We start from the raw sequence: 24,676 nt of genomic DNA, 5'->3' as shown, positions 1-24,676 counted from the left end.
TGTGCCACCTGGGAAGGCCAGTGGAATAAATACATGAATTAGAAACAGATATCTGTAGGGACTTCCAGGTTGCGCAGGGGTAAAGAATCTGCCTGCCAATGCAGGAGAAGTAAGAGACGTGGGTTCAATCTCTGGGTCAGGACGATCTGCTGGTGAAGGAAATGGCAATCTACTCAGTATTATTGCCAGGAGAATCCCATGAACAGAGGAGCTTGGAGGGCTATAGTCCATGGGGTCACAAAAAGTTGGACACGACTGAGTGACTGAGCACACATTTATTCCATATTAAAATAAATCATAATTTAAAGCCATAAAATTTTTAAAGGGCAAAGAATAATTTATGTCACAGCTGCATTAATAAAATAGACATTGATCTAAAGTGAATACTAAATGTATTCTCTGTCCCATGGTGGAATAAATGCATATATATATGCATTTATACATATATGTGTGTGTGTATTTCAGTCATATATAAAGAATAAAATCTTGCCATTGCCATTTGTAACATGTTTGAACCTTGAAGGAGTTGTGCTAAGTGAAATAAACTTGTAGATACAGAAAAAAGATTGGTGATTACTAGAGGATGAAAGGTGGATGAGATGGGTAAAGGAGGTCATAAGGTACAATCTTGGAGTTGTAAAATGAATAAGTCATGGGAATGTAATGAACAGCATGATGAATGCAGTTAATATTGTATCAAATATTTAAAAGTTTCTGAGAGTAAATCTTAGAAGTTTTCATTATGAGAAAAAGTTTTTGTTACTATATATGGCGATGGGTGTTAACTAAACTTATTGTGATAATTATTGCACAGTATATACAAATGCTGAATCAATATGTTGTACCCAAAACTAATATGTTATATGTCAAAGTATTATATATTAAATATATTAATATTAGTGTCTATTAATAATATAATATTAATATAATATAATATATATTAAAACATGTGTTAAACAGAAAGCAAGGTATATTATATATTCCCGGTATAAAATCACAGAATTTATTAAACATTTTTATTGTAATGACAAACAGAAGCCACCATTACTATTCCTTCCCTTCTTGCTTAATGTGTGTAAGCTAGCTTCTTAAAATTTATTAGTATGGAGAAACCTAATAGAGTACTTCACAGAATTTCTTGCTCTTGCTTGAATTTCCTGAGTGGGATTCCATTACAAAGGCTTTGCAAGTTTTCTTTCCTTATCTGAAATAGTCTTCTCATAACTAAACATATGACCCCCTCGCTCCCCTTAAGGTTTTGGCTCAAATACTACATCAGTAAGAGCTTTTCTAACTATCACACTTAAAATAGCTACTAATCCTTCCCACACCTGTGAATCCAATCTCCTTCTCTGCTTTAGTTTCTTTTCCATTCCACTCATCACGGTTCTACATACTTTCTATTTTATTTATTTATGTTGTTACTGTCTTTCTAACTTGGCTACAATTGAAATTCTATGAGGGGTAGAATTTTTGTCCCATTTACTCACCGCAGTATTCCAACAATAACAGTATTTGGCACATCAAAGTTTTTAAATAAATACTTGTTGAAGCTTTCCAAGAACAGTCATATATCAAGAAAAGAAAGAAGAATGAAAATAAGTTGCATGCTTCTTTGCTCACCTTGACCATGCACGTAATTCATTCCATCTCTTTGGGAAAGCTAAGGTGGTCAGGCAAAATCCCGAAATGTTTAGAGAAAAATCCCTCTTCACAGAAGCCAGTGGAGTTTGAAGAAGCATTCCTTTTACATTCTCCAGCTCTTTGTTTTCTTAACCCATTAGGCTTAATGATTAATATCATAGACAACCTGGGATTTTCACCCTCAGAATCTGGTGAAAAAATAAGTTGTAGAATAACAACTTACATATGAAACTCAGGTTTCCAACAAATCCTCTAACTGAAATAGAGGTGAAAACCAGAGAGTTATTTTTTAATTTCCTCAAATATTCAAAATGTGTCACTAATTATATCCTATAAAAATCACTTTTTCAGAAGTGAGACCCGACCTCACTCACAATGTCATTTATAGCTGATAACTTTATACATGATTATGGTAAAAGCACTGATACATTTTCTCAATACAGAGCAATTTAGAAGCAGCACAGTTGAAGGAGTAAGAATAACTAGTACAGATCAATAAACACATTAAAATTAACAATAAATTGCTCCTTCCTTTGTGTACCTTGTACCTCTACTGTACCTTGCAATTATTTCTCTTACAACAGTTATCATATTTGCTTACATAATTGTTCTCTGCATTAGATTTTGAATTCCTTCAGTGCAAAGGTATATCTTAAACATCTGGCCATAGTATTTCTAGTGTTTAGCCAAGTGCCTGTCAAATGGTGTGCAATATATACCATTAAGTAAATTTTAAGTCAATTGAGCACATGTAAACTGTTCATTGATAATTGTCTCTGAACAGAGACAAGCTGATTTACCTGCCCTAATACGAATTACCTCATCAGAGCTGCTCACAAATGGATCTGCTGGTGGTTCATTTCGGTAGAACCAAAGGACCTTGAAAAGTTGCTCCAAGGGACAGACAGGAAAGAAGTTTTCATCTCCCATCATGGGAATAACTTATGCCCATACACTTACATGTTAAGTACTTTCTCTATATTTTCCCTTTTTTTTCCTCAATATTTTCTTCTTTACAAACAAGTATGTCACATACTGTATAGCCTAATTCTCATTTTGAATGTATGAAACAGAAGAAAAGCATTGACAATCATCTGGTTCTCTGTGTGCTGAACATGTGGGTCTTTTTATAAGAAACACTGATTGGCATTCGGTGTGAAGGTTATTATTAAGGATTGAAAAATGAGGAATTGATGGAGAAGTAGAATTAGGGAGATTCTGTTTCAAGTTGTGATGAGTGTCTATGAAGCAAACTCTAGCAAAACAACAGGGAGCTCTGGGGTAAACATTCATATATAAAAATAGTTAATTTGGAAGTAAGTGTCCAAGGATTTCAGACCCTGTTTTGATCATTGTTTGCCATGGGCCATTCTAAGGAGGACCTGTCTTAAATAGGGTAGCTTTCTACACCTACAGTAAAAAAAAAAGTGAAGGAGTTTATTACTCCAAGCAAGTAAAGAGGTAAAAATCTCATATACAAATCTTATTATACTAGAGCCCTATAGAGAAAAAAAAAAGACATAAATTTGATATAAAAAAATGTCCTTGCCAGAGAACACTTCTCTATCTCTTGAAATACACACACATACACATATACAAATTAACTGGAATTACTCATTCATTCCTGAGTGCAATCCTGGTTGATGTGAAATTCAGAGTAACCTGCCTCTAATTATATATTAAGAAAGCCAAATGATATCTTAAGTTTCAATTGTTATTTTCTTCCAAAGGAGAAGTTGATAAGAGCTATTTATTCATGTTTGTTTTAATTTTTTATGTCAGTACAAATACTAAATATAGCTCCAATTTTTTTTTAAAACATCGAATATAGTACAGTAATTTTCTTGTCACCTCTGTTTCTTTCCAGACCTTTAAGAATTGTTGATAATCTTTTGCTTTATAATATTAGAGAAATTTAATGAATATGTATAGCTGCAGATGTTAGAAAATTACTGCTGCAGTAAGAATCAGATGCATTAGACAGACTAATTTGCTTTTTTATTGTCAACTGGAAATGCTATTATTTCACAAAATGGTGTTACTATATAAATTCAGTTAATGACTACTTTTTAAAAAGAAAGATAAACTTCTGTGATTTGATAAGGAGGAAAGGAGCTTCAACAAGAAAATAGAATGTTTTATGTAGGATGTAAAAAGCTAATTCATATCTATTAAATTTTTCACTTTCATCACTGAAATAAATTATATAGTGTAATTAGAAACAAAATGTCTATTTATATATATTGAGATATTAAGCTCAAACTTTCAACATTGTAGATATTTATATAACTTGGGGGCTTCCCTGGTGGCTCAGACAGTAAAAAAATCTGCCCGCAATGGAGAAGATCGAGTTTGATCCCTGGGTCTGGAAGATCCCCTGGAGGAGGAAATGGCAACCCACTCCAGTGGCTCAGCTATTGAAGAATCCGTCTGCAATGTGGGAGACCTGGGTTCCATACCTGGGTTGAGAAGATCCCTAGAGAAGGGAAAGGCTACCCACTCCAATATTCTGGGCTTGGGAATTCCATAGAATTCCATGGAGAATTCCAAGTCCATGGGGTTGCAAAGAGTCAGACATGACTGAGCGACTTTCACTTCACCAGCATTCTTACCTGGAGAATCCTACGGACAGAGGAGCCTCGTGGGCTACAGTCCATGGGGTCACACAGAGTCAGACATAACTGAGCAGTAACACTTGCACTTTAATGTATAACTTGGATAAGGTATAATTAATCTTAATGAGTCAAATTACAACTTAATGTGATGCTGCGAATCACTAGAAACTGGTATGGCATACTAGCTGGTATCCATTCTGACTGGTCTATGCACATACTACAAGTTACAATCTGTATAGGATGTCATGTGGTTTACAGAATTTGCTGGAAATATTCTTGTGGTTCTTCCATACTGAATTCCTTCTGTGTCTGCTATACATTGCAATAATATTAATATTCATTAAATATGTACCAAAATATATGACTTTTAGGTAAATGCATTGAATATATTATGGTATAGAGAATAAAAATTTTAGGCTTCTTAACTTATGTGAATTTTAAAAATGATTTTATATCAATCAGACCTTCATGTACTATCAAACTGAAGAGAGAATTTCCCCAGATTTCATGTCATGCTTTCTTGTCTGTGTTTTTTTTTTCATGCCATTTATTTTTTGTGCACTGAACTCTTTCAGAATCTGCTTTTTCTATGCATTTACAAATTCAAAGGCCAGGTGAAACATTATTTATTTTATAAAGGTTTTCTGAGCATTCAGCTGATCTCTTATACCTTTGAACATCCAACCCACTTGCACTTTTGTACTGACTACTTTATACTACATCATTTCAGTTCAGTCACTCAGTTCCGTCTGATGCTTTGCGACTCCATGGACACACTCCATGGACTCCACCACGCCAGGCTTCCCTGTCCATCACCAAATCTCAGAGCTTACTCAAACTCATGTCCATAGGGTCAGTGATACCATGCAACCGTCTCATTCTCTGTTGTCCTCTTCTCCTCTCATCTGCAATCTTTCCCAGCATCAGGGTCTTTTACAATGAGTCAGTTCTTCACACCAGGTGGCCAAAGTATTGGAGTTTCAGCTTCAGCATCAGTCCTTACACAAAATATTCAGAACTGAATTCCTTTAGGATGAACTGGATGTATCTTTTTGCAGTTCAAGGGACTCAAGAGTCTTCTCCAGCACCACAGTTCAAAAACATCAATTCTTCGGCGCTCAGACTTCTTTATAGTCAATACTCACATTCATACATGTCTACTGAAAAAAACATAGCTTTGACTAGACAGACTTTTGTTGGTAAAGTAATATCTCTGTTTTTTAATAAGCTGTCTAGGTTGGTAATAACTTTTCTTCTAAGGAGCAAGCGTCTTTTAATTTCATGGCTGCAGTCACCATCTGCATTGATTTTCAGAGCCCCCAAAAATAAAGTCTGTCACTGTTTCCATTATTTCCCCATCTATTTGCTGTGAAATGATGGGATCAGATGCCATGAAATTAGTTTTCTGGAAGTTGAGCCACCTTTTTTAAGCCAACTTTTTCACTCTCCTCTTTCACTTTCATCAAGAGGCTCTTTATTTCTTCTTCGCTTTCTGCCATAAGGGTGGTGTCACCTGCATATCTGAGGTTATTGATATTTCTCCCGCCAATCTTGATTCCAGCTTGTGCTTCATCCAGCCCAGCATTTCTCATGATGTACTCTGCTTATAAGTTAAATAAGCAGGGTGACAACATGCAGCCTTGATGTACTCCTTTCCAGATTTGGACCCACTCTTTTCTTCCACGTCCACTTATAACTGTTGCTTCTTGACCTGCATACAGATTTCTCAGGAGGCAGGTCAGGTGGTCTGCTATTGCATAAGAACCTGGAATGTTAGGTCCATGAATCAGTGCTAATTGGAAGTGGTCAAACAGGAGATGGCAAGAGTGAACATTGACATTTTAGAAGTCAGTGAACTAAATGGACTGGAATGTGTGAATTCAACTCAGATGACCAATATATTTACTACTGTGGGCAAGAATCCCTTAGAAGAAATGGAGTAGCCATCATAGTCAAGAAAAGAGTCCAAAATGTAGTACTTGGAGGCAGGCTCAAAAATGACTGAAAGATCTCTTCGTTTCCAAGTGAAGCCATTCAATATCACTGTCATCCAAGTCTATGCCCAGACCAGTAATGCTTAAGAAGCTGAAGCTAAATGATGCTATGAAGACCTACAAGACCTTTTAGAACTAACACCTAAAAAAGATGTCCTTTTCATTATAGGGGAGTGGAATGCACAAGTAGGAAGTCAAGAGATACCTGGAGTAACAGGCAAATTTGGCCTTGGAGTACAAAACGAAGCAGGGCAAAGGCTAACAGAGTTTTGCCAAGAGAACACACTGGTCATAACAAACACCCTCTTCCAACAACACAAGAGAAGACTCTACACATGGACATCACCAGATGGTCAATACCGAAATCAGATTGTTTATATTCTTTGCAGCCAAAGATGCAGAAACTCTACAGTTAGCAAAAACAAGACTGGGAGGTGATTACAGCTCAGATAATGAACTCCTTATTGCCAAATTCAGACTTAAATTTAAGAAAGTAGGGAAACCACTAGACCATTCAGGTAGGAACTAAATCAAATCCCTTAAGATTATACAGTGGAAGTGACAGATAGATTCAAGGGATTAGATCTGATAGACAGAGTGCCTGAAGAACTATGGATGGAGGTTCGTGACATTGTACAGGAGGCAGGGATCAAGACCATCCCCAAGAAAAAGAAATGGAAAAAGGCAAAATGGTTGTCTGAGGAGGCCTTACACATAGCTGAGGAAAGAAAAGATACAAAAGGCAAAGGAGAAAAAGAAAGATATACCCATCTGAATGCAGAGTTCCAAAGAATAGCAAGGAGAGATGATAAAGCCTTCCTCAGTGATCAATGCAAAGAAATAGAGGAAAACAATAGAATGGGAAAGACTAGAGATCTCTTCCAGAAAATTAGAGATACCAACTGAAATTTTCATGCAAAGATGGGCACTATAAAGGACAGAAGTGGTATGGACCTAAAAGAAGCAAAATAGATTATGTAGGGGTAGCAGGAATACACAGAAGAACTATACAAAAAAGATCTTAATGACCCAGGTAACCACGATAGCGTGATCACTCACCTACAGCCAGACATCCTGGAAAGCAAAGTCAAGTGGGCCTCAGGAAGCATCACTATGAACAAAGCTAGTGGAGGTGATGGAATTCTAGTTGAGCTATTTCAAATCCTAAAAGATGACAGTTTTAAAGTGCTGCACTCAACATGCCAGCAAATTTGGAAAACTCAGCAGTGGCCACAGGACTGGAAAAGTTCTGTTTTCATTCCAGTCCCAAAGAAAGGCAATGCCAAAGAATGCTCAAACTACTGCACAATTTATACTATATAAGTTTTTTGAAAGTCACCTTTCTTTCTAGAATACAATCCCCATGTTGGCATGAACACTTTGTTTTCTGACTTTGTTGCCTGCATAACAACAGCACAAGCCGATTATAAGCACTTAGTGAATATTTATTGTAGTAATATACTTATTACCCATTCTGATTGAATGATATTATAACACTTGGAGCTTAAATTCATATTCATTTATGTATAGTTTTACAGTCCAAACTCATTTATTTATATACAGCCTTATTATTTGTATACTGCCTAAACTTGTGTAAACTTACCATTGTTTAGATTTCATGTAAAAGAAAGAGCTAATATGTACATCTACATACATATTGCACATGCAATAGGCGCATATACAATCATAGTGTCTGTTAGTGTTCTTACATTTAGGGTTCTTTATAATTAAGTGACCCAATGAGCAGATCACAAATATCTATAACCCAGTTAATACCATGAATATAAGTAAATAAAAGTGCAATTGTCTTGAAATCATTGCATTTTTAATTTTTGACACTGATATGTAAAAGTAAAATATATTACATATTTTAACCTCATGTAGAGTAGAATATATTTTATGTAACTTCTGAACCATAAGATATAAGATTATAGTTATTGTGAACTAATAAAAGTGAAAGATTAGTACAATTGTGAACAATGTATAGAAAGTTTGCAATCAATGGAAAAATGAACTGTAATAACAACACAAGCTATAGTAAGAGTTCCTTCTGTATCTGGGGATGCAGAGACATTTCATAGACTAAAATTCATTTGCATTATTAATATTTTCATTTACAGAACTCATGTATATCCCAGGCCCCTAAATACATTCAGTACAAGGACACCAATTTAATTAAGATAACATTTGAAATTCAAGAGCCAGATTGGTCCTTGTTACATTAATAAGTTCTCTTTAAACAGATGTTATATATCAATTTCTGAAGGTTAAGAATTATGAATGAATTGCAAATAACTAGGCCCAGGGTGGAAAACATCATTGTTTTCAGGTGCTTCCCAATATTTTCATGGAGGAAGCTTTTACCTTGTCTGAAATGAGATGTATCAGAATCTTAACACCTATAATAAAACTACCTAGCCATCGTCATCAATAATAAAGAACACTTGATTACATAATAATGATTAAATAATTTATTTACCCCTCGGATTTAGCAGCAAAATATCATAGTTCATGCATACATGATAAGTGCTTCAGTCATATCTGACTCCTTGCAATCCTATAAATTGTAGCTCACCAGGTTCCTCTTCCTGTGGGAGGCTCCAGGCAATAATACTGGAGTGAGTTGCCATGCCTTCCTCCAGACAATCTTCCCAATCTAGGGAATTAATCAACATTTCTTATGTCTCCTGCATTGGCAGGTGGATTCTTTACCACTAGCACCACCTGAGAAGACCAATTTATGCATAATCTATTATAAATTTTGTTCAGAATATAAATTCAGTTCAGTTCAGTTCAGTCGGCCAGTCATGCATGACTCTTTGTGACCCCATGAACCACAGCACGCCAGGCCTCCCTGTCCATCACCAGCTCCCAGAATTTACCTAAACTCACGTTCATTGAGTCGGTGGTGCCATCTAACCATCTCATCCTCTGTCGTCCCCTTCTCCTCCTGCCTTCAATCTTTCCCAGGATCAGGGTCTTTTCAAATGAGTCCGCTCCTCGCATCAGGTGGCCAAAATATTGGAGTTTCAGCTTCAACATCAGTCCTTCCAATGAACACCCAGGACTGATTTCCTTTAGGATGAACTGGTTGGATCTCCTTGCAGTCCAAGGGACTTTCAAGAGCCTTTTCCAACACCACAGTTCAAAAGCATCAATTCTTCAGCACTCAGCTTTCTTATAGTCCAACTCTTATATCCCAACATGACTACTGGAAAAACTGTACCCTTGACTAGATGGACCTCTGTTGACAAGTAATGTCTCTGCTTTTGAATATGCTGTCTAGGTTGGTCATAACTTTCCTCCCAAGGATTAAGCATCTTTTAATTTCATGGATGCAATCACCATCTACTGTGATTTTGGAGTCCAAAAAATAGAGTCAGCCACTGTTTCCACTGTTTCCCCATGTATTTGCCATGAAGTGATGGGACGGATGCCATGATCTTAGTTTTCTGAATGTTGAGCTTTAAGCCAACTTTTTTACTCTCCTCTTTCACTTTCATCAAGAGGCTCTTGAGTTCCTCTCTGCTTTCTGCCATAAGGGTGGTGTCATCTGCATATCTGAGGCTATTGATATTTCTCTTGGCAATCTTGATTCCAGCTTGTGCTTCATTTAGCCTAGAATTTCTCATGATGTACTCTGCATATAATTTAAATAAGCAGGGTGACAATGTACAGCCTTGATATACTCCTTTTCCTATTTGGAACCAGTCTGTTGTTCCATGTCCAGTTCTAACTGGTGCTTCCTGACCTGCATACAGGTTTCTCAAGAGGCAGGTCAGGTGGTCTGGTATTCCCATCTCATTCAGAATTTTCCACAGTTTTTTGTGATCCACACAGTAAAGGCTTTGGCATAGTCAATAAAGCAGAAACAGATGTTTTTCTGGAACTCTCTTGCTTTTTTGATGATCCAGTGAATGTTGGCAATTTGATCTCTGGTTTCTCTGCCTTTTCTAAAACCAGCTTGAACATCTGGAAGTTCACGGTTCATGTATTGCTGTAGCCTGGCTTGGAGAATTTTGAGCATTACTTTACTAACATGTGAGATGAGTGCAATTGTGTGGTAATTTGAGCATTCTTTGGCATTGCCTTTCTTTGGGGTTGGAATGAAAACTGACCTTTTCCAGTCTTGTGGCCACTGCTGAGTTTTCCAAATTTGCTGACATATTGAGAGCAGCACTTTCACAGCACTTTCACAGCATCATCTTTTAGGATTTGAATTAGCTCATTAGTTTCCATTAAATTATTTTAGATTCAAGAATCATTATTTTACATAAATTAGTTCTGTAATTCTATAAGATATGAATTGGGGTTAAGAAAATTAATAATAATAGATCTTTTTTTAAGAGTTCAAATGAGATCTTCAGATAATCAACACACATAGCCTATAATACATTTCTTTTCCTAAAATAAATGTTAAATTATACTTGAAAATATCTCTAGGAAGTATAACCACAATACTATTAGTGAAACTTTGGTATACATTATAGAAGATAAAATGCCAAAGCGGAGTTAAGGTATTGTATACAACACAGGATTAATTTAATGCATTTTGTTATGAGCCAAGGAAAATTTTGAAGGACAATAATGAAGAACTTGCAGAGTAGCAAACACATCATGTTAATGCAAAAAAAAATTTATATAAGCATTGTGTTTATATTACTAATAGAAATAAGCAGATGTCTTAAAATATGAAACATTTACTAGAGTATGATTTCGTTTACTGTCAAATCTAAAATCAAACACTCATAACCTGATTCAAAGCTTTATTAATATCCTTAATGGATATCATTAAGAAAATGCAAATATAGAATGATTTTAAATTGATAAAGGTAACAATTAGATTACTTTATATCTTACAGAAAATTAATAGAAATCTTAATGCTTACTCTGATATATCCATGAAAGTGAAAGTGAAAGTCAGTCAGTCGTATTCAACTCTTTGTGACCCCCTGGACTGTACCCTGTCAGGTTCCTCTGTCCATGGGGATTCTCCAGGCAAGAACACTAAGGGTTGCCATGCCCTCTTCCAGGGGGTCTTCCCAACCCAAGGATGGAACCCAGGTCTCCCACATTGCAGACAGATTCTTTACCAGCATAGCCACCAGGGAAGCCCCTGGTATATCCATATACTAAAATTAATTGAGCTATCAAGCCAAGTAAGGACACAGAAGAAACTGAAATGCAAATTAAAGAAGCCCCATCTTAAAAGGCTAAGTTCTGGTGATTCCAGCTATATAGCCACTGATTGTTTGGTTACATAGAACTTGAAATATAGAAACAGTAAACGGGATCAATGAATGGCAGGGTTTTGGTGAGGAGGAGGGGTGAATAATTAGAGTGCAATGATTTCTTGGCCCGTGAATCTATTTTGTATGTCTACCAATGTAGATATGTGTCATCATACACTTGTTTAATCCATAGACTTTGCAAAGCTTATAGTGAACCCTAATGTAAATTATGGACTTTGAGTGGTAACAGTATGTGTCAATGTTGGTGCATTAGTTGTAACAAATATTCCTCCCTGACTTGGGATGTTGATGGTGGGAAGGCTATGCATGTGTGGGAGAGAGCGTATAAGGGAATTCTGTACTTTCTGCTCAATTTTCTGTGAATCTAAAACTTTTTCCTAAAAATAAATTCTATATTAAAATAAATAGCAAAAATATAATAAGAATTAAAATTGGTTTTCAAAAGACATGTAGCTGGGAAATGAAATGACCATCAGAGTTATGTAATAAAATTGCATGTAAATTTATTGATTTATTTTTCTCCCAACTTTCTATTTTAACACAGGGACATAGGGGTGGTGGAATAGTAATAGGTAGTTTGTGATTTATAGATCCTAAATTTGGTAGGACAATACCAACTAATAAAATTTTTTCCAGGTAAACCATCTAAGCAGTTTTTATTCATTAATATTCATAAATATACACAGCAGCTTCATTAGAGGTTTCAGTTTTCCTCTTCCGTTTGGAAATAGAGTATCCTAATAATTTTGAGCTTTTTGCAGTCACAACATAGGAAACAGAGTTCATTCCTGCACTGCTACCTACATTTACCTGCTAGAAATAAAAGTTGGCTAAATGGAAAAGATCACCATATGTATTTGTCTCTTTCTTCAGAGTGCACACAAGGTAACAAGAGTGACAGACCTGAAAGTGCAATCACTAAACAAATGTGAGATTTTAGTTGTCCACTTTCATTGGCAAATACAGCACAGGGACACTGTCTGTGAACTGAAAGATCATTAAAGAGGAAGTAATAAAGGCTCATTTCCTTTATTAGTCTCTTTTAAATTTGGATTTTCTAAAACAACAACTAAAGATATAATATCAACATAGCCCATAACTCCAAATCTATCATCTCCCCTATTTATCCTTATCTGAGGACAAGCTTTCTTCCTGAACTAAATTAGACAGAAGGAGCTCTTTGGCATAGTCTGTGAGCTCACATCCCATGGGCTGGTACTCTGTTTCAGACATTTTAGGATCATTCAACCTTGTTACAAGAAACTGGGAAATTTGCAGAGTTTTCTGACTGCCTTCAGTGTTAGCTGCATTAGTTGTTGCTGTGGATTATTTGATTATAGTGGTGACACTGCTTTGTGTTACTAGGTTGCATTGCATGTAGTGTCCAGCTATTGCTGTGTTGCTCTTCGAGCTGCAACTGTACCTGCAGTTGTTATACCTGAGAAGCAGAGGGCTTCCCTGGTGGCTCAGATGGTAAAGAATCTGCCTGTGTTATGGGAGACCTGGGCTCCATCCCTGGGTTGGGAAGATCCCCTGGAGGAGAGCATGGCAACAGACTCCAGTATTCTTGCCTGGAGAATCCCCAGGACTAGAGGAGCCTGCCAGGCTACAGTCCAGGGTCACAAAGAGTCAGATACAACTGAGCTACTAAACACAGCACAGAAGGGTCAACTGAATTACCCCCACCTCTGTAGGACTGACCAAAAGAGTGTAGTGGTATAAATAAAGCATTAACTCCATATATTTATCTTCAGTTAAGGTTATGATGAATTATACATTCCTTATAATTTGGGAAGAAATTCATGCAATTTTAAATCTACATGACTTTAGTCTAGGAAAGATTTATTCTCTGTTTCAGGAATCCTGAAGATTTTCATCGCTAAATGAGAAGAATTTGCTGTGATGGAGAGGTATGGTCAAAGGGGAAGAGGGAATTATTAATATAATTATTTAATCTCCAAACAGTTACATAACTCTTGTGGATTTTGAGAAACTCTACTCAGGTACTTTGTACAATTAAAATGAAGATTGTGTTTCATTGACACAGTGACTTCCTCTCAATTATTTTCAAGACTTAGTAAGTGGGTCAGATTGGATCTAAAATCTATTCTTAAATGTTTCTGTTAATTTTCTGACGAAAGCAAACTATATACATATATATCATTATAATCTTTGAAATGTATCAGTGTGTGTATATGTATGTGTATATGCACACATGTGTATTACCTCTTAGAGCGCATGAGTAAATAAAGATAAATTATTCGATGTCTATTGTGTAAAATCCCACATATAGATTAATATGGTTTACTGGTCATCTGAAAAATAATCATTAAAGGGCCAAATTAGCAATATCCAGGACAATCCAATATAATAAGTCAATTTTATGGTCAGCTGATAATTAGCCTTAATTGCATCTGGAAGTTTCATTTACAGCAGTTCATAATTTAGAGTATGACTGAATAACATTGTGAGAGGCAGAATAATGGCACTCAAAGGTGTCCATGTCCTAATCCCGAGAACCTGTAAATATGTTATCTTACATTACAAAGGGAATTTTTCAGATGTGATTAAGTGAAGGATATTTAGAAGGGGGTATTATCACAGATTATCTGGATGGGCTCATTATAATAACAAAAGCCCTTATATTTTAAAGAAAAGGCAGAGGGTCAGAATCAAAGAGAGAATGAAGATACCACACTGCTACCTCTCAAGAAGGGGCCACAAACCCATCAATGCAGGTGATTTCTGTAAGCTGGAAAAGAGGAGGGAAGGACTCCTAAAATCTCCAGGAGGAAGATCAATACGTGACAGAGCCTTGATTGTGTATAATGAAATCAATTTCAAATTTCTTACCCACAGAACTATAAAAGTATAAACTTAGGTTATTTTAAAAGCAACCGAATTTGTGGTGATTTGTTATAACAGAGTAGGAAACTAATGCAAACATCTTTAGACTTCTGACTCCGGAATGAGATTCCTTGAATTAATTTCTGGTGGCCAGTGATCTATTCTCTGTAGATAATCCAACATAAAACAAAGCAAAGCAAAATGAATCCAGTTATTGATATAGTAATGGCTAAATCAGTGTTCCAGATACTTTACTCAATATAACATACAATATATTGTTAATTTCATATCTTCCATTTTCATGTGAGATAACTAAACATCAAAAAATAAGCAGATACTCAGTCACACACCTAATAAATTAAACAAGTAAAACAAGATTTAAACTAGATGATCTGGCTTCAAATCTAAGTAGTCTTAATCATGTGGCATAATTCCAGTTTCTCTCTTGCTTAAGACATTAACCATTTTTAGAGGTTTCTTGAGGAACTTAAAAATATGTTCTTATGTATTACACACACACATCAAAAAAAAGTGAAAAAGAAAAACTTGCATGTTTGCTTGTAGACAAATCAGAAATTTAACACATGAAAAAAGTAAATTAACTGATACTAGTTGTATTAGTTTTGCCTTGATAGTTATCAGAAAGATACTTCTGAAAGAGATGGTAGGACTGAAAACAGTAATATTAGTCAAAATTATGTTTAATGAATGGTTAGATAATTAAATTCCTTCCCAGAGCAATGCAGTCCAACAACATACCTTTTTATTCCACAGGTGAAAAGTTGCTTACGCTTGTGAAGATACTAACCTAAATGATCTGAACTTGGAACATCAACACCAACTGGTCTCAGGAGAGAAAGGCTGGGCTGGATATCCTCAGGGGTATCCATTGTCCTGTTTCCCCCCTTTCTGCATACTGATCAGTAGCACACTGACCACTGTGGAGTAGCCATTTCCATTCAACAATTTTCTTGAGGTCCTGGTAAATTCTCTCTCCCCTTGGACATTGATTCCTAAGAAGAGTGAAAGATTTCTGCTGTTACTAATCATGGATTAGTGAGTTTTTACTTGCTTGATGTCAGTAACCCTGTCTATGATTAGGGAAATAGTCTTACAAATAACTGTTTTTAATATATGAAGCTTAAGCCAAAATCAGCCTGTTGTGATCCTAAGAACCTTTTTAAAAGAGCTATTTAAATCCACCAGACACAAATAGAACCACATTTAGAAGTGACTGGAAGTTTCCTATTTAGAGAAATAGATGAAGCAAATGAAAAGATCCTACCCTCAATTATGAAAACCTTGATTTCCAGCCTTTAACATTGCAATTAATCCAGTAGATAAACTCTTACACTTGATCACATAGATTCCATTCAGCTTTTCAGTATTTCAGTTTTTAATATTATGGAAAAGTTTGTGATCAATGAGTACTAGCAAAAGAAAACAAGATTTTCTACCATAGATACAGAAACTAAAGCAAATAGAAAATTAGAGGAAACAGAGAAAGTATCAAAGTACAGAATTAAAAAAAAAAAAAGAAACAAATATCCAAGAACAGGAAAGAGTTCATTAAAAATATAATAGCAGAAGTAAAAGTGTTCATCATCTGAGAAAGTGATGTAAAAAGGAAGGGCTAAAATAAACATATTACTGGTTAAAGTAGAATTCTAACAGTAATAACCAAAAACATCAGAATTTAATATTTCAAACAAATCGGCTGTCAATTTTATATAATAATCAATAGTGTGTGACAGATTTTGCTACACAAGTTATGGAGGGAACATAGAGTGGCAGAGTAGCATTCTCATCCTAAATATGTAGTTTTCAATGTTGCTCATCATTTCTATTCATCAAAAGGGAAAAGAATATAAAACTCCATTGTGAGTATCTTCCAAACAAGCAAAACCACAAGTTCAGACATTTCTCTTATTCAGTTTCATTGGTGAAGTATTCTGCTCTGACTGTATCAAGAATCAAGGAAAACTGGAAATATGGTTTCGCTGAATAGCCAATGATTTTAGAGGGGAAGATAAATAAAAGTATCCACTAAAACAAGCAAACAAACAGGCAAACTGATATCAATATAAAAGGAATTCTAAAAAAAGAGAGAACAGAGAAAATATAGAGAATGTATCACCAAAGAACTAATTCAATAGTTTTAAGAACTAAACTCACAACTCAAAACTAGTATGGACACAACTGTCCACATTGAAATGATCCACCTCAGAGTATATTGTGAAACGCATTTGCAAAAAAAAGTGTGTATCATGATCATGATTTTATAAATGACAGATATTGGATTTAGCAAATAATTATGATATGTTGATATTGGTTAGAGGTGAAGGAATATATGAAGGCAGAGTCAAATAAAATACTCATTTTTTCATTGTAGATATCCATTTTAACTTCTTTGAAATTTATAAATCAATAAATTTCAACTTAATCAAGCTATTAAGAAGTATGGAAATAGAAGAAATAGCTAAAGGCATAGAAAATTAGACTCTGAAGGGTATAAACTTATGGAAAATAACTCTTAGTAAACAACATTTAAATTTTGAGGCAAAGGTCACACAGAAATGTATAGGTTGACCTGTAAAAAAATAAAACCTAGTGTTGCACTTTAGGAAAACAGAGCATTTACCATGTAGTCAATTTTATCCCACTCCAGTATTTTTGAGCTTTCCTGGTGGCTCAGTTGGTAAAGAATCTGCCTGCAATGAAGAAAAGACAATCTCTTTAACAAGTGGTGCTGGGAAAACTGGTCAATCACTTGTAAAAGAATGAAACTAAAACACTTTCTAACACCATACAAAAAAATAAATTCAAAATGGATTAAAGATCTAAATGTAAGACCAGAAACTATAAAACTCTTAGAGGAAAACATAGGCAAAACACTCTCTAACATAAATCACAGCAGGATCCTCTATACCCAACTCCCAGATTAATGGAAATAAAAATAAACAAATGGGACCTAATTAAACTCTAAAGCTTTTTCACAACGAAGGAAATTATAAGCAAAGTGAAATGACAGCTTTCAGAATGGGAGAAAATAATAGAAAAAGAAGCAACTGACAAAGAATTAATCTCAAAAATATACAAGCAGCTCATGCAGCTCAATTCCAGAAAAATAAGTGATCCAAACAAAAAATTGGCCAAAGAACTAAACAGACATTTCTCCAAAGAAGACATACAGATGGCTAACAAACACATGAAAAGATGCTCAACATCACTCATTATCAGAGACATGCAAATCAAAACTACAACGAGGTACCATCTCACGCTGGTCAGAATGACTGCTATCAAAAAGTCTACAAACAATAAATGCTGGAGAGGGTGTGGAGAATAGGGAACCCTCTTACTGTTGGTGGGAATGCAAACTAGTACAGCCACTATGGAGAACAGTATGGAGATTTCTTTAAAAAACTGGAAATAGAACTCCCATATGACCCAGCAATCCCTCTGCTGGGCATATACATCGAGGAAACCAAAGTTGAAAGAGGCATGTGTACCCCAATGTTCATTGCAGCACTGTTTATAATAGCCAGGACATGGAAGCAACCTACATGTCCATCAGCAGGCAAATGGATAAGGAAGCTGTGGTACATATACACAATGGAATATCACTCAGCTATTAAAAAGAATACGTTTGAATCAGTTCTGATGAGGTGGGTGAAACTGGAGCCTATACAGAGTGAAATAAGTCAGAAAGAAAAACTCCAATACAGTATATTAACTCATATATATGGAATTTAGAAAGATGATAATGATGACCCTACACGTGAGACAGCAAAAGAGACACAGGTGTAAAGAACAGACTTTTGAACTCTGTAGGGGAAGGCGAGGGTGGGGTGATTTGAGAGAATAGCATTGAAACATGTATATTACCATATGTGAAATAGATCGCCAGTCCAGGTTTGATGCATGAGACAGGGCTCTCAGGGTTGGTGCACTGGGATGACCCTGAAGGATGGGATGGGGAGGGAGGTAGGAGGGGGGTTCAAGATGGGGAACACATGTACACCCATGGCTGATTCATGTCAATATATGTCAGAAAACCACTACAAATTTGTAAAGTAATTAGCCTCCAATAAAAATAAATTAATTTTAAAAAAGTTAAAAAAAATAAAAAAGAATCCGCCTGCAATGTGGGAGACCTGGGTTTGATCCCTGGGTTGGGAAGAGCCCCTGGAGGAAGGCTGGGCAACTCACTCCAGTATTCTGGCCTGGAGAATCCTCATGGACAGAGGAGCCTAGCAGGCTATGGTCCATGGGGTCATTAAGAGTTGGACACAACTGAGTGACTAAGAATAGCACAGCATATATAATAAATTATATACGTACAATTTCTCCCCATTTTTGGACTACTTTCTGGGTTAAAATCTACTTTGCATTTGGTTGAGTTGTCTGATTCCCTCCATGTAAATGACACAGGACACATGTTTAAAGGTATGTATCAATATTTTTAGAATTTCTGTTCTTTTCCTATTTATCATGATGTTGAGAAATGCAACAGTCATCAGTGTAGCTGCTAATATATGACATCGGAATCTGTAGCTGTGCATATTTTTATGTTTATATCTAGTTATAGACAGAGAATTACATATATATATAACTCCAAGGATAAAACAATCTGTCCTAATTTACAGTGGGGCAAATTTCTGCCACAGTGGATTACTCATTTCAGATTTGGTTCTTAAACTAAACAGAGTGTGGGAGTAACTGAGACTTAAAAATACACACCTTTCAAAATTCTCTTTCATTAAGCATTGTCCAACCTTAAAGAGGTTGTTAGGTTTTCTGATTCCACTTTCCTTCCCCTGTGAAATTGAAATAATAATATGATTTGTTATGGGGACTTCATTTGCCCAAGCAAAACCTCTATTTCCAGGCACATCTCTTCAGCCTTTATGATTTAATTGTGACAGTAATAATTGTGTCAGTAATAATTGTGACAGTAATCAGTATAACTGATTCATGGATAATGAACATGTGGTCACTTCCGGACAAAGTGTATTATTGCTCCTGTGAAACACAACAGGGCTCTATGTTTGTGCTGTGGCACTGGGAAAGCACTTTCTATTGAGACTTTGTGGTTGAAGATTAAAGCAATCAAAATCATGGAGCACAGTGGTCCTAGAGATCATTTGACGCTGTGTCCACCTTTATGTGAACAGGGAATAGATGTTTGTTTGCAGAGCCACTGTGATTATGGATCTATTTTTACCACTGCAAAACTTAGCCTATAGTGACTAAAACATTATCATATTTTATAGATTCATTTTATACGATCTAAATCTAGTTTAAATATTTTACTTTTATTTTTTAAATTCTAATGAAGTACATACAAATATAAAATTACAAAAAATAAGTAAAATATATTTTAATTGGTATTTAGTCACAGAGTCAGAGAGAGAGAAGCAGGAAGACAGGAAACAGAGATAAAACATGTAATATTTTAAAAGGAGGCTGTTTCTGTAAACTGGACCTTGTCCAAATTTATCCATATATTCCTGACATTTATAAGTTTTATACTGACTTCTACAATTGATTTTAAGACAATAAAATGAGAAAAAGCCTACTTTTATGTAACTTATGGAAATAAGTCACAAGTATAGGAAATGTATGGCCACGATCATGAAGATAAATTTTCATGATAAAATTACTTGTGAATTATTATTAATTGGCTTATCTATTCAAACAAAGGTTGAAATAACCCAATGAATAAAAAGAAAATCTGCTATAATATTTGTTGTTGAAAGCACACTAAACAATATTTGATGTAAAATATTAATACTCTAGTATAATTTCTATGTAGTCTATTTTTGTTTACAAAAAGTAAATACAAATTTTTTTTTTCAAAATGTTAAAGTAAGTTGCCAGAATGCACATTAAAATGAAAAGTCAAAATTAAGACATTACAATACTTTTTTTCTTTAAGTTTTTTAAAGTTAGGTTTTAAAATCTAACAATCGAGAAGCTTTGAATCAAAGGTGAAGAAACTATTGTTGGTGACCTAGATTAGTTTGAAAATACTCACTTGGGCCAAAAATAAAAGTTCTGAGTATCTTTCTGAGTGATTCATTATTATCTTTATTATAAATATTTTCTATTAAGTTAAACAAATTGAATGTGAATTCAGTATTTCATGTAGAAAGGGCAATGGTAATTCAAATAAGTGAGACTCTCTGTAGAACAACTGGCTTAATGACAAAGAAGAGTATGAAAAATACAAATTTTTCTTTTAGAATTAAATGAAGTTGATATTATTCTTCAGATTTTAGACCATAATATTAAAACAATTGAATGACATATTTCATTAGTGATTTTTGCTAAGTTCTTTTTCTATTGCAGTTCTCTGTTCAACAGTATTCTAAAGAAAGTCTTAACAGTCCTTAATGTATGGATTCTTGCCCAGTTGATCAAATACTTGTAGAAATATTCCACAGAAAATAACAACAACAAAAAAAAGGAACTTTTTTCCAAGACCAGGAAGAGATATTTCCTTAAAGGTCAATGTTGGAAAGCAGCCTGAATTTTTCCAAATTCAATTCAGGTATGAAAACAAGCGCTGCTTTGGACTTTAACAGAAAACAGTGAAGTGAAAGTTGCTCAGGTGTATCTGACTCTTCGCAATTCCATGAATTGTAGCCCTCCAGGCTCCTCTGTCCATGGAACTCTCCAGCCAAGAATACTGGAGTGGGTAGCCATTTTCTTGTCCAGGGGATCTTCTGACCCAGGAATCAGACCCAGGTCTCTTGCAAATAACTTAAGCCCAAATGAAAATCCAGTTTCTTCTAAAACTACTATTCTATTTTTAAAAGATTTTCCTAGAAACATAATTATTTGTTTGTATTCAACAAATTTTAAATGTGCTACTGTGTTTGTGTGTCAGGTCATTATTTCAAAACCACTTTGAAAACTAGATACTTGAAAAGGACCATGTCTAATTTTGAAAAACTATAGAAGGACTGATGTTGAAGCTGAAACTCCAATACTTTGGCCACCTCATGCGAAGAGTTGACTCATTGGAAAGGACCCTGATGCTGGGTAGGATTGGGAGCAGGAGGAGAAGGGGATGACAGAGGATGATATGGTTGGATGGCATCACTGACTTGATGGACATGGGTTTGGGTAGGTTCCGGGAGTTGGTGATGGACAGAGAGGCCTGGCATGCTGCAATTCATGGGGTCGCAAAGAGTTGGACACGACTGAGCAACTGAACTGAACTGATAGTTATGGAATTCTATTCAACTACCTCTTTACTACAGTTTAGTGAGTTAAAACTTTGCATTAAATATGCCATTGTGTTTAATTTCCAAAATCAAGAAATGAAGAGCAATTTAATTTTAGTAGGAGACTTTTATATCTAACTTGATTTTTAAAGTTTATGTTCACTTTTAAATACTGTGTTTTTAACTTTTAGATTCTTAGGCCAAAAATGGATTTGCTGTTTTGAACAAAATATATTAGTGAATTGCATTCATAGTTTCATCATATATCATTATGATATAGTATACGTCTTAATTCAAGTAAAAAAGCACAGCATATTTGTGTTAGTTTACATAGATTGTTATGATGAAGCACCACAAAGTAAATATCTTTAACAGAAGTGCATTGTTTCACAGTTTTACAGGATTAGATGTCTGAGATCAAGGTGCTGACAGGGTTGGTTCCTTCTGGGGAATATGAGGGAGAATCTAGTTTCCTGGCTAGTTTCCGGTGGTGTGTCGGCCATCTTTTCCTTGGCTTATAAATGAGTCACTCTGCCTTCACTCTCACATGTTGTTCTCCCTGTCTGCATGTTTCTCTATGGACAAATCTTTTCCTTTTCATAAGGACACAGTCATATTGAATTAGGGAGCACCTTAACGGCCTCATCTTAGTTTGACTATACATATATATACATATATATATATATGCATGCACACATATGTGCTTTATATACAAATATATACCTATGTGCTAAGTCACTTCCCTGGAGAAGGGAATGGCATCCATTCCAGTATTCTTGCCTGGAGAATTCCATGGACAGAGGAGCCTGGCAGGCTGTAGTTCATGAGGTCTCAAAGAGGTGGACATGACTGAGTGATTAACACTTAAGTCACTTCAGTTGGGTTTGACTCTTTGCGATCCTATGGACTGGGGCCTGCTATGCTCTTCTGTCCATGGGATTCTCCAGGCAAGAATACTGGAATGGGTTGCCATATCCTCCTCCAGGGAATCTTCCTGACCCAGGGATTGAACTCATGTCTCTTAAGTCTCCTGCATTGGTAAGCGGCTTCTTTACTACTAACACCACCTGGGAAGCCTATATGGCCCTATCACTTGCCACATTCACAATCTAAGTTTGAAAGCAAAAATTGTTTGGATGTAAAATGAGAAATCAGTGCATAGTGACTTAAAGTCAGTGGAAAAATAAGTTGGGGATATGAGGTGGCTGCTCTGTCTTTCTACCTGTTTCATCTTAGTCTTCATAAACCTGTGTTTACTTACAGATGAAATGCAAATAATGAGAGCATCAGCCGTACTGTGTTGCTGTGAAAAACTCCAACACATTAAGCATGCAAAGTTTTTAGCAATATGCCTGGGACATAGTAAGTGAAGTGAAGTGAAGTAAAAGTCGCTCAGTCGTGTCTGACTCTTTGCGACCCCATGGACTATGCAGTCCATGGAATTCTCCAGGCCAGAATACTCGAGTGAGTGGCCTTTCCCTTCTCCAGGGGATCTTTTCAACATAGTAAAGGGTCTACTAAATAATAATAATAACCTGAGTTCTGAGTCATTCAGTCATGTCTGACTCTTTGCGGCCCCATGTACTGTAAACTGCCAGGCTCATCTGCCCACGGAATTTTCCAGGCAAAAGTAGTGGAGTGGGTTGCCATTTCCTTCTCCAGGGAATCTTCTTGACCTAGGGATCGAACTTGTGTCTCTTAACGTCTCCTGCATTTGCAGGTGGATTGGCATCTGGGATGTCTCTAAATAATAATAATCATAATAATAATTAGCAATAATAATAATATTAATAATTAGCATTCAATCAAGAGCAACAAAATTTAGCTGTTTAAGGCAATAAATATAAGTCATCATTCTGCAGTGGCATATTTCATAAAGATTTCATAGTAAAAAGGGTTAGAAAATTAATGGTATTGATAGTTATTAAAACCAATATAGATTCAGAATTCAGTCTACTTGGTTCTTCTCACAGGCTCTGCTTTGCTTTTCAGTCAGCAACCTATGAATCATTCTTACAAGTTAACAAGGTTTTCTGATAAATCATTGAGGGCATATTCCCCTTGAAATACTGCTGCTCATATATGCAGCTAGTTTATTTGGACCACATAAATTCTTTGCTCTAATTGGATAAAGGGTGAAATATTACTCAAAAGGAATAGGAAAATGATTTTTTATGCATCGAAGAACAAAATTCAATGTGGTATTCAACATAATGTTTAAACTACCTTTACTGATAATTTGAAAGAATATTAAATGTACTATAGGTGAAAAGCAGATTTATCCATCAATTTTTTTTCAAAGCAATATTATAATTTTTCATCCATTTTAATCTGTGTCTTTTACCCAGACATATTATCTAATTAATTAACAATTAAACCCTGGTTTGTGGTCTCTAGAAGTACTATGAACAAAGCTTAAGTAATGCAAGTTCAGTTGTAAAACTGCAATAGGACAGAGTAGATTTTAAATTTGAAATTCAATTTCAACCTGGTCAGACTATAATAGAGAGCATAATGGAAGTGCTGGGCCACCAGAGATGTTTTATTATTTATCATGGAATGTAAATGATGTGCCACACACCATCAACATAAGCAATTCACAAAACTGTATTATGGGCATGAGAGTCATTCATTAGAGTAGGTGTTTGACTTGTATTGGAGGGTGACAGTTTGTGCTGCTCTGTGACATTTTATTTATTTAATTGTTTATTTCTCTCTACCAAGGTCATTTCAAATATTCACTGTTTTCAAATGACCTGTTAGTACATAATATAAGCACTTCAGTAAAAGTTCATTTTTTTTCTCCTGCCTTTCCTTTGTATACATCCCTCATTTTGAAGCGTTTTTACAATGCTAGGATCATGTTTAGTGAACTAGCTCTGGATTTAGGCCACATCCCTAAAGTAAGAATACGTACAGAACTAAGTCTGAATGTCTTGCCAGAAGGACCAATGGACTCACTTTAAACATGATACTGCCTTGGTAGATGCATCATATTTTGCAGCCTGGACACTGGTATTTCTACATTCTAGAGCTGGTTACACTTTGGGAAGAAACATAGCAGTAGAACACATTAAGATACTAAAGGTAAA

General features: G+C 35.5%; 1 protein-coding gene across 1 annotated transcript in view; it reads right to left on the bottom strand.

Annotated features, from left to right (window-relative positions):
• Nucleotides 1-24,676, bottom strand: part of LOC145539113 (uncharacterized) — a 748,246-nt gene that overhangs the window by 179,740 nt on the left and 543,830 nt on the right. Inside the window, exons 5-6 of the mRNA XM_081572604.1 lie at nt 16,994-17,063; nt 15,161-15,365 (exon numbers count right to left, since the gene is read on the bottom strand). Of these exons, the coding sequence (XP_081428730.1) occupies nt 15,161-15,242 (82 nt within the window). The 5' untranslated portion in view covers nt 15,243-15,365; nt 16,994-17,063. The remainder of the gene's footprint in view (nt 1-15,160; nt 15,366-16,993; nt 17,064-24,676) is intronic.

Source organism: Giraffa tippelskirchi, chromosome 2, assembly GCF_054371585.1.
Source record: "Giraffa tippelskirchi isolate mGirTip1 chromosome 2, T2T-mGirTip1v1.2.pri, whole genome shotgun sequence".
Lineage (NCBI taxonomy): Eukaryota > Metazoa > Chordata > Mammalia > Artiodactyla > Giraffidae > Giraffa > Giraffa tippelskirchi.
Note: the sequence above shows the minus strand (reverse complement) of the source record. Positions and strands in the feature narration are given on the sequence as shown.